General features: G+C 42.9%; 1 protein-coding gene across 1 annotated transcript; it reads left to right on the top strand.

Moving 5' to 3' along the window:
* Positions 1-2,588: 2,588 nt before the first annotated feature.
* Positions 2,589-11,463, top strand: skp2 (S-phase kinase-associated protein 2, E3 ubiquitin protein ligase). Its single transcript, XM_070989212.1, has 10 exons — positions 2,589-2,740; positions 3,355-3,605; positions 3,708-3,819; positions 4,488-4,631; positions 4,783-4,917; positions 5,877-5,975; positions 6,075-6,202; positions 9,873-9,924; positions 10,316-10,423; positions 10,509-11,463. Exons 1-10 carry the CDS (start codon positions 2,727-2,729, stop codon positions 10,726-10,728), a joined length of 1,263 nt encoding a protein of 420 aa, XP_070845313.1. The 5' UTR covers positions 2,589-2,726; the 3' UTR covers positions 10,729-11,463.
* Positions 11,464-11,477: the final 14 nt, after the last annotated feature.

Raw genomic sequence — 11,477 nt, 5'->3', positions numbered from 1 at the left:
TGGATGGATGGATGGAAAATGTCTTTAAGTAAAATCATCATGGCTTCTGCTGTGGGGTGCCATAGCAGCTGTTCTACAGTATTATTCACTGTTGTTTAAAAGAAAGCTCAGTAAATTTCTCAAACAGCTGGCCACTGTATGTTTTAGGGTTTAGGATTTGCTTTTGAAGTGTGCTCTGATGCTAAACATTTCACTCTTTGCTTTGGCTGCAGGATGCTCTTGGCATTGTGGAAACACCACAGACCAATGCTAGTGAAGCTCCCAGAGAAGCTGTGCCACCCTCAGCTGCAGCTCCAGGCCATGAGAGGCTTCCTGGAAGGAACTGGCCTCACAGTGAGTCAGATATACCAGCTCACATAGGCTGTAATGACCTTCAGGTTTTATTCTGGATCTTAATCCATTTTAAGAGGAAGTACTATTGTGTCATCTTAGAGCTGTCTCTCCGGTCCAGTCGTCCTTAGAAAACGAAATATTCATTTCCTCCCCTGCACATTATCCCCACATTCTAATATACTTTTAAAGTTGTCCTCCAGTTGCCTTATTTTCTATAACTGTGTCATCATTTCTTGTCATGTGTAAATTTCCTGCATGATATAAGAATATGTTCACCTGTCTCTGCCTCATGACACTGATTGCAAAGGCCTGTTGGATGTTTTCCTATGATGAAAAGTGTGCTGTTGAGGTTGCTGTGCACAATTCTCTGCCTGCTTAACATTACTCGCTCTTTCCTCTTGTTTCCTCTACATCTTATATATCCTTTCTGTTTTGGCACAGGGGGTGACACAGAATCACTATATTAACATATTATTACAGTTCACCCGTTCACTCCATTCTAATGTCATCAGCATAGCATACAATTCAACAGTATATACATTCAAAACAGTCTGTTTTCTTGTTAAAGCCTCTTGGTAACTCCACACAGCAACTGCAGACCCAGATCCATCTGTAAAAATCTGAATACTGTCATCAAAAAGTTATTTTCCCCCAGTAACTAAACCAGTAACTAAACACTTTTTATGCAGTGATTAGGAGTAAGTAAATCAATTACTTTTGTGAGAACTAACTAGTAACTGTAACTAATTACTAATTTTCACAAATTTCTAGTAACTTGCACAACATTGTCTGTGCCACAAGAACTTGAGCTGTGATGAGAGGTGGTGCATAAAAGTCACGCAATACACATTTAAGAGGGCAAACACTCAAACACACACCTGTGCTTGTGGAATAAAAGAGGCAGAGGTTGAATGACCATCTACTGAGGACCATGAGTCCATTCAGTGTCCATCTGGAAACGTTTGGCTTTGTTTCCCTTGATTATGAACATTGTCCTCTTAATTATTCTCCTCCTTACTTACAAAGCCATAAATGGCCAGGCACCTTCTTATCTTAAAGAGCTCATAGTACCTTATTGCCCTACTCGAACACTGCGTTCCCAGAATGCAGGTCTACTTATGGTTCCTAAAGTCTCAAAAAGCAGAACAGGAGTCAGAGCATTTAGCTATCAAGCTCCTCTCCTGTGGAACCATCTTCCAGTCTTTGTCCAGGAGGCAGACACTGTCTCTACATTTAAGAGTAGGCTTAAAACTTTCCTTTTTGATAAAGCTTATAGTTAGGGCTGGCTCAGGCTTGTCCTGGACCAGCCCCTAGTTATGCTGCTATAGGATTAGACTGTCGGGGGACATCCAAAGATACACCGAGCTCCTCTGTCCTTCTGTCCCTCTCCATCTGCACGCTTTCATGTCCTACCACGGCGTGTTACTAACTTAGCTCCTTCCCCGGAGTCTCTGTGCTTTTCGTCTTGCAGGTTCCCATGGACAGTGGCTGAATCTGGATTGTGGATTTCAGCTGCATCTCCTGCCTTGGCCCTGCCTGACATCCACTGCAACTGCTACTGCTGTTATTACATCCACTGTCACTGTTACTGTGACTGCATGTCTGTCTCTCTGTCTCTGTCTCTGTCTCTGTCTCTCTCTCTCTCTCTCTGACTGCATTTCTGTCTGTCTGTCTGTCTGTCTGTCTGTCTGTCTGTCTGTCTGTCTCACTCTCCCTCTCTTGCTCTTCCTCTCTCACCCAACCGGTCGAGGCAGATGGCCGCCCACCCAGAGTCTGGTTCTGCTCGAGGTTTCTGCCTGTTAAAAGGAAGTTTTTCCTCGCCACTGTCGCCAAGTGCTTGCTCATGGGGGAATTGTTGGTTACTTTGTAGATAAAAGAGCTTGGTCTGTACCAGCTCTATATGGAAAGTGTCCTGAGACAACTTCTGTTGTGATTTGGCGCTATACAAATTGAATTGAATTGAATTGAATTGAATTGAATTGAATTGAATTGAATTGAATTGAATTGAATTGAATTGAATTGAATTGAATTGAATTCTTATCTCCTCATAAACCCCATGCCTTGTGCTCATTAACAGATGCATAGTGTCCTCTGATGGGATGACATTTGCTGTCATGTTTTTCTATTAACGTTATTTTGGAAAACAAAAACTGCAGACGCTTTTTTCAACATCACTATGAAAAACCGGGAAAAAACAAGCAACACATGAATGCCTCATGGGCCAGTCAGCCAGACGCAGGACGTAAGATGACGACGTAATACGTCTGTGACGTAGCCAATACAGGGCGCCATGCTGCTGGCGGCCAGTTTAAAGAGTAGCAGGACAGCATTGGAACCAGTCAGCGTCTTCATGTGTTTTCTCTTTAAACCACATCGTACCTGATTCGGAGGAGATGCCAAGAGACGGGTATTGTTACGTATTTATAATTTATTTCTTTAGTTACGAAGGTATGAGTGATGCCGTCCAGGGCCATTCGTGTGAAAATGAGCAAACACTTAAACTTTATTCCTGTTGTGCTTCAGTTCAAGAAAGGCCACTTATCTCTCAATACACTTCAAACGAATTTCAAATCACACTTGATAAACGATAAAAATAAAAAAGTGTGTTTGTGAGTCGTCTTTCCGAGCATGTTAGTGTTAAACTGAAGCTAATATTAATCGATAACGTTACCGCGCCTTCCTGTCAACCAGGCCTCCCTCCACGTTTGACTCTGTGTCCTCCCTGGATTAATAATCTGCAGAGTACACACGGAACATGAAATCCTAATCCAGTGTAACTCTACGTGTATATATCGCTTGAAACTGGAACTGACACGGTACTTGTGTTTTCTTGTAAAATAAGAATTTGCGCGGTCACTCCGCTCGTAGCTGCATCAATATGGCGGGCAGAGGTTCGTCTCTGGAGTAAAGCTAGCTGTTGGGTCATTCACGAATCTTTCGCTGAGCTGTTAATAGAAAAGGACGTATCATCACCAACATTTTGAATATGAACGAGTTTGATGATTTTCTCCGTCCACCCAGCATGCCCCTGCAGTCTCTGCCCTGCCTGGGTGTTCAAGGCTCCATGTTGTCTCAGTCCAAGAGGATCAACAAACGCAAGTGGAGAGGCAGCCTGAGCGAGGGCCTGGACACCGAGTGCACCCCAACCGAGCTCATCCAGCAGTGGTCACCAAGCCGCAAGCAGCAGTGGCTCATCAGCAAGGGCAAAGAGAACGACAGCAACCAGTTTGTCCTTGCTCGGAGATCGAGGAGGAAAGAAGAGTCCACGTCAGGTAGGACGAAAATGTCAGACCTCCTGTAAGCCTCCGGCTGCTGTGCACTATTTGTCGACCTGTTAAACTGTCAGACCTTTTCAACATTGTATCCCTCAGCAGGGATTTCATGGGACCACCTACCCGACGAGCTGCTGCTCAGGATCCTTTTCTACCTCCCTCTGCAGGACCTCCTCAGGATGTCCATAGTTTGCAAGCGTTGGCATCGCCTAGCGTGAGTCTCTCTCTGCTTCCTATTCTTGCTTCTTTTGACCAAGTGTCACTCTTGTTACTTTCATTCTTGATGTTCTTGCAGTCACTTAAGTAATTGATTTAGTAAAGAGCATACACCCAAACCCAAATCATTTTAATTGTCTACTAAAGTTATATCCAAATATATAACCAAAGTTTGTGTGTGTGTGTGTGTGTGTGTGTGTGTGTGTGTGTGTGTGTGTGTGTGTGTGTGTGTGTGTGTGTGTGTGTGTGTGTGTGTGTGTGTGTGTGTGTATTTTTTTTATATTTTTTATTTTTTTTCATATCTTCTCTCACATATTCTGGGAAATGTTAAATCAGATATGTTCCCATGTGCTTCATAACTGGGTTACTTTGGCTGTCTGTGGTTATCTGGTTTCATAAACATCAGGATGAACAGAAAGATTACGTCAGGCAGTGATGCATCCTTATTGTTAAGATAATTGGATTCAAAGTCTGACTAAAGGTTAAATTGGTGCGAAGTCGCTTCTCGACACAGCTGAACATGTGGCTGTATGTCTTCTTGACAGCAGAGAACGGCACATGTTGCTATTAAACAACGTGACAGGTCAAAGGCAGGGTGAGTCTGCAGACTGAGACATTACGTACAGTATGTGACCGCCTTACATCCTGCCTGTGTGTCTGCTGCAGGTTTGATGAGTCTCTGTGGCGCAGTGTGGATTTGGAGGGATTGACCCACAGTGGTCCGGCTCTGCAGCAGGTCCTGAAGACCAGAGTCCACAGGCTGCGCTGCCCACGCTCCTTTGTAGAAGAGTTACACTTTACGGGCGAAGGGTGAGTGCAGCAGCTGGTTCCATGGCTTACTGTCTGACTTCCCACATGAAACACTTCGCAGCCCTCTGCGAATATAAGCAAAATTAAAAGTGATTTTTAAAAGCAAAACAAAAAAGAAACAGCTTGATGGTCTTGCCCTTCTTTTGTTCAGCCCTCTGCAGATAGTTCACATGGATCTGTCCAGCTCCATCATCCCCACCTCGGCTCTGGAGAGCATCATCTGTCGCTGCAGGGTGTTGGAGTGTCTGAGCCTGGAGGGTCTGCAGCTCTCAGACACCATCATCAGGTACGTTTCCATCTCACTCAGTCTTCCCACTGCCAGCACTGAACGAGCACGCATTTCCTGTTTCGTTTCATCAGAGGTGTGAAACGTGTTGCTCATTCAGTCTCCTTGGAAACCTTGGTGATGTCATTTCACACATCACTAACTGTTCTAGAATCTGCTCTGTAATTACAACATGATTAATAAATATGTGTTAAAAAAAATAAACCTGTGTTAAAATCAATTTAATTCACTGTGATATAGAACAGAAAATCAGCAAATCCTCACATGATTGGAAAATGATTTGAGAGTCAGTTCTCAAAATACATGACATATTTACCAGCCAGACACAAAAGAAGAGCTCTGCTTTCCAGCACCTGCAAACCTGTGTAATGTTCTGTGTTGTACTATTGTTGGGTTTGTGTGTTGACTGTTGTTTTCTACGTGTGCACCTGTGGTCTTCCCTGAGCATCTGATCCTGCTGGATGATATTTATTTATTTATTAGATCCCCATTAGCTGCTGAAATTAACAGCAGCTACTCTCTCTGGGGTCTCATCAATTTCATCAACTGAAAAAGCAGCAAACATTAAATACATTTACATTTTTTCACATTCATACTCACAAATACACATGACACAGACACCAGCTCAACACTTAAACAGATAATACTGTTGCTCTACATGTTGACAATTAATTTCAAAATCACTTGACAATGCATTTTCTAAGTTATCATAATAGTAAAGGAAAGCAAGTAGCTCAATTTTACATCTCCAACCAGATGTATATAACACAACATACAAGCAGTAAAATAATCATCATACTTGTTGGGTAAATAAAAACAATTTAAGCTTTTTCTTAAAACTCATAACATTACTCTCTGAGACCAGAAAAAAAGGTAAATCATTCCATGCCAGCATTGCTCTGTAATGTAATGTAATGTAATGATATTTGATTACTTAGTGCTCTGTCACTCTCTCTCAGCTCGCTGGCCAAAAACCCAAACCTGCTGCAGCTCAACCTGTGTGGCTGCTCCGGCTTCTCTGCTCCCGCTCTGGCTGACATGCTCACGTCCTGCTCCAGGTCAGATACTCTGTCTGTTCCATCTGTCAAAGCCCATCCTCCTCCTCTGCCATTTGCTCATGCTGTGTGTGTGTTTGTTTGTTGCTCTCCCCTGCGCAGTATAGAGCAGCTGAACATATCATGGTGTGACTTCAGCAATAATCATGTGAAGAGCGTTGTCAGTCATCTGAGCTCCAGTGTTACTCAGCTCAACCTCAGCGGTTACAGAGAGAGCCTCACGCTCGATGGTAAGTGAGGGATGCTGGTGTTCACTCACTTTGTTACCATTATTGCATTGTTCAAACGCAAATGATTATCCCAAACAGTCCACTTTCTGTCTCTGCACCACCAAAGCATTGTCTCAATCTATATCCCCTATCTTAGTCGTGTCATTTTCAGGACACATCTAACCTCACGTGTTACTTCTGAAAGCCACAGTTTCAGATGAGGGTACATAAATGGCTGTGGCAGATTTAGAGTTGTTACAGTCAGGATACACCATAAATCACTGTCCAATAAGCAAGAAAATTACTTTATTACTGTTCCAATAATGACATTTCTGCTAATAATTAGGTCTGAAGGCGTAACTCAGTGTATTCTTTAACTTAATGCTCTGCTGAGTAACACTTAATTTTACAGGTCCACAAATGTCATGGCAGGTGTTTGATAACGTATTTGAAACATGTTTGACAAATTAAAAGTGCAAGTTCTTCTCCGCTGGTCACTAAATTGAAATGAGACGCTGCAGCTTAATTTTCCTATTTTAGCATAAATATGGGCTTACACAAATAAATTAGAATAAATAAATGTTTTTCATTGTTAGCTACTGTGAATTCCTAATTAGTAAAACACAACTTCATAATCAAGAATCGAGTTACTAATTTCCCGTTCTAAAAGTCTAATTTGCTGTTAATAATAATAATGTCTTCACAGTATTTAGCAAGGGAAAATGATTGTTAATGAATGATTGTTAATGTAGCTCAGAAAAGGAAAGCTGAAAGAGCCTGCTGAGCTTTGTGGTTTCATTAATAACATTGTCGTTAAGAACACTATCAAACACATCACGTTGAGCAAAGTAGTTTAAAATGTATACACAGAGGACAACAAGTCACTGTAAACTGCTGTTTACTGTTGGAAACACAGCAATCCATGTTGAGCTAAATGTTGTAATTTCGAAGTCATTTCAAAGAAATTTTAGATATGTTGCTTGATGATTATCACCTACTTACCCTGAAATCTCCAGACCTGAAGTATTACCAACCTGTCGATCTAAAACCATGTATTTGTTGTCTTCTTCACATTTTTGCATTTTATAAGATTAAAATGAGGCTGCACGGTGGCGCAGCAGGTAGTGTGCGTGCCTCACAGCAAGAAGGTCGCTGGTTCGATTCCCAGGTCGGGCCTTTCTGTGTGAAGTTTGCATGTTCTTCCCGTGCATGCGTGGGTTCTCTCCGGGCACTCCGGCTTCCTCCCACAGACCAAAAACATGCTCATTAGGTTGATTGGTGACTCTAAATTGCCCCTAGGTGTGAGTGTGAGTGTGAATGGTGTGTGTTTGTGCCCTACGATCGGCTGGCGACCGGTTCAGGGTGTACCCCGCCTCCCGCCCGTTGACAGCCGAGATAGGCTCCGGCCCCCCCGCAACCCCGAAAGGGATAAGCGGCGTAGAAAATGGATGGATGGAAGATTAAAATTACCATTTATGGTATTCATCAGCCACAAAATGTTGATTATTGGTTATCACTGTCGTCCCTGAGCTTCCTCACCAGTACATTTCCGTTAATGATAGTTGAGCGCTAGTGTCAATAAACAGGCAGTAGTTGTAAATCTTTTGATCAGGTAGAGCAGGGCTCTTTTTGTATTTAGCACTGGTGTACGGAGACTGTTTTAGTAGCAAGAGGATAAAACGTCGCTTAGTGCAGGTCATCACTCACACAGGCTAAGAACATTCATGCTCCACACACTCAGCACCATTCAAACATTCACAAACCTTTTCACACATTTTCTTTATTTGCACATAATGGTACATTGCAGGCACACAAACAGTCTTGCTGTACATAATGTCGATATATACACTTCAAACGAGCAGTACATTACATTTATATAATCATGCAGTGACATTTAAATTGATAAGACAGTAGATGTTTGTTCTGATTATCTTTTTTTAATGAAGTCTCACCTATTTCATAAATGGTATCATGGCAGCCAGTTCACATGCAGTAAGAAAAAAAGAATACACTTGAAAGCTAATTATGTAGGAGAAGTTCAGCTACATAAAGTGCTTTGGTATATAAACCTGCATTATTATTAGAAGAAATACAATAACTGCTTGAAAATCAGAAAGTTCAGTGAGTCATGATTTCAATTGTGGACAGACATCCTGCCTTGCCACCTTCCCTATTTCAATATGGCAGCCGTTCCCAAGGAATTGTAGGAAGTAACATTTGATGTCTGGACTCACTGCAGCTAGGGACATGATTTTTAATAGCAGGATAGACGACAACTACCGAATGGAATAGTAATGCACCATCCATTCACCTCACACAAAGATCCAGCTACGACCACTGCCAGACGTTTTTATTTTAAAGACGAGCGTTTCAGCACTGCCTCAGACTCTCACACACAGACATCACACGGATGCTACTGCTGGAAGTTTGCTCTTTGCACAAGTTTTTAGTAGGACGTGGGACATACATTGCTCTGTTCCATTCAGAGCGATCACAGAGCAAGTGAGTCGTTGTTGAGATCCAACTGTATTTCACTTTTGAAATAAAAAATCGATCTTGGAATAGCATACTGGGAAGTTTTTCCTCGCCACTGTCGCCAAGTGCTTGCTCATGGGGGAACTGTTGGTTTCTTTGTAGATAAAAGAGCTTGGTCTGTACCAGCTCTATATGGAAAGTGTCCTGAGACAACTTCTGTTGTGATTTGGCGCTATACAAATAAAATTGAATTGAATTGAATTAATTTTTGTCTGTTTATGGAGGGAAATGAGGACATAGAGATCCATCTGGGCCCAACAAATCACTCTGAGTACGATGGCTTTTGTCCGCTTTGTAATTGAAGGGTGGGCCAGTTCATGACCATTAGTGCTGTAAGACACAGCATGAGTGACCAGTCACAAGCATTTTAAGCCTCAGTGAGTCTAAAGGCTACGCTGAACTCGCTCAGTGAGGTAGTCTTGTGAAAAGTGCCATACTCTTGGCCAATCACTCTGTCGGTGCTTTTGTTGGATTGTCAGTTTCAGAAAGATGCAGAAAAGGCCTTATCAGGTCCTATATCAGAAAGAGGATTTAGGGTGCTGATCTGACGAGCTCTCAGTTTGAAGCATACCAAGGCCTTGATAATAAAAATCTACACATTGCACTGTAAAATGTCAAAAGTGAATTTCTAGACTTAATTTGAATTTATGAATGATGAATTTCATCACAAGTATTGACATGCAAACAGGTCTGTACGGCCATCTCTGTAGCTGTGAGGGTGGAGGCCAATGCATGTGCAGTTAATCACACTGAAACCATGCATATGCACAAAAATACATGTGTACATATTTCTGAATTTACACCTTTCCGCCTCTGGCAGAGTTGCACAGAGCAGCTTGAGTCCGTCAGATTACTCATGTGTCAGGGCCTGGCTGCCACCTTGTCACCAGGAAGTTGCCCCTCTGCTGTTCCTATTCAACACAAACATCAAACAGTCTTTATTAGCCAGGTGTCACACTGACCTGTGACACGTCAGCAGTGTGTGTCATCAGTCTTTGGCCTCCACATTTAGATTCTGTAGTCTTGCTTCTGGCTCGTGCAGTGCCAAATGATCAGATTGAGATGAGTGGGAGGACTTTATGGTGCAGTTTAAACTTCCTGTGTTTACTTTGTTACGCACAAAGATTTGACTGTACTGTACTGTGTGTTTTGACAGATGTGAAGGTGCTGGTGGCCAGATGCCCCCTTATTCAAACTCTAGATTTAAGGTAAGGTGGTGTTCTTCATGATCTGTGTGATGATTAATAGCTCGCAGGTCGTCCGTTTCAGACGCTCTTCCATGTTAGAGTGTGGAGGACTCACCCAGTGCCTGTTTTCTGTTCTTTTGTTTTCTATTTATACTGTATGCTATTATACTACTGCTGTGTATTATGTACATGCTGAACATTAACATGTCTGTTCTTGAATGCTCTTATGATCAGGTGTGATTGTGTAAACAGGCGCCTGCTCACAAACAGGTTGTAACATCTTTACAAGGGGATGCTCTGTCAGATGCTGTGGTTTCTGACTGTTCCACTGTCTCCCAAGTGGCCAAAAAACAACAGATGAATGTTTCTGCATGTCTGTGGTCCAGTATTCACACTGCGTCCTGTGTTACAGCGACAGCACTCTGCTGGTGGCTGACAGCTTCCCCGTCCTCAAACAGCTCAAGTATCTGCAGCATCTGTCCCTGAGTCGCTGCTACCACATTCACCTCGCTGCTCTCACGTGAGTTCCCCTGCTGCCGTCCCTGCTTCTGTTTTTCAGTGGCTGACTTTGGAAGCCCACAGTTGAACTTGTGTCATGTTTCCAGTGACCTGGGCAAGATGTTCCCCATGCTGTGCCTGCTGGATGTGTTCGGCATTGTACATAACAGCCACCTGCCCTCTCTGAAGAAGGAGATGCCTCACGTCTCCATCAACTCCAGGCCGTTCTCCACCATCGCGCGGCCCACGCCTGCCAGCAGGCTCGCCGGCTCCCTCGGCGACCGCACCATGTGGAACAGGAAGTGTCAGCTGAGGTTCAAGCTGTAGCCGCCACACATCCCTCACGTTTTCTGTTACTGGGTGTTTGAACCTGCAGTGTTCCAGGCCCATCGTGCAGTGGTGGAGCCATGTTTCAGTGTTTGTTGCTCCTCCAGAAGAAGCTTTTAGCGTTGGCTGCCATTAACAGTACTGAAGGTCACATACTAGCCTTTAAGTTCTGAACATGCAAGCTTGTAGAGAAATTTAATACCTTAAGGACACATTTGGATGTTGAATCCAGCTCTGGTTTGAATGTGTTAGGTAACACAAACTTTTTGTGGATTTTTGAATCTGTTTTAGGTTCCAATAATGTGTTAATTTAAAACATTTTGAAAGGGAAACATGGTTTAAAAGGCTTGATTGAAATGTTGACCCTCTTAGATGTAGGATGTCTGTCAATATTTGGGACAGTTTGGCCCTCAGACATTTTTATACTGATGTCAGAAACGTGCTGAGATATGAGTCAGTTTTAATCAGTGAAGAGGTTTTAATCCGAAACAATGAATCTGGATGCTGAATGTCCGAAGCAGCTGTGGATAAACCTGTTGATTGACTTGGTTGCTGAACAGACACTACATTGTTATGCACACGCACACACTGTCTCGTGTGCTGCTGTAACAGCTGGACCAGGTTATCAATAATGTACATGTGACGTCTCTCCGGCTGCTTTTCCAGTGTCTTTTTTATGTCCGTGTACATGTGCTGTATGCTCAGCGCTGTTTCAATAAACTGTCATACAGACTGAACTTTATTGGAAC

The sequence above is a fragment of the Chaetodon trifascialis genome, chromosome 20 (genome assembly GCF_039877785.1).
Source record: "Chaetodon trifascialis isolate fChaTrf1 chromosome 20, fChaTrf1.hap1, whole genome shotgun sequence".
Classification (NCBI taxonomy): Eukaryota; Metazoa; Chordata; class Actinopteri; order Chaetodontiformes; family Chaetodontidae; genus Chaetodon; species Chaetodon trifascialis.
The sequence above is the reverse complement of the archived record's forward strand: the minus strand, read 5'-3'. Positions and strand labels throughout refer to the sequence as shown.

What these genes read in the sequence shown, in the direction of transcription:
- skp2 (XM_070989212.1), top strand. An exon ending in TTACACTTTACGGGCGAAGG is followed by an intron (nt 4,632 to 4,782) that starts GTGAGTGCAGCA and finishes TCTTTTGTTCAG; the next exon opens with CCCTCTGCAGATAGTTCACA. An exon ending in ATGCTCACGTCCTGCTCCAG is followed by an intron (nt 5,976 to 6,074) that starts GTCAGATACTCT and finishes TCCCCTGCGCAG; the next exon opens with TATAGAGCAGCTGAACATAT.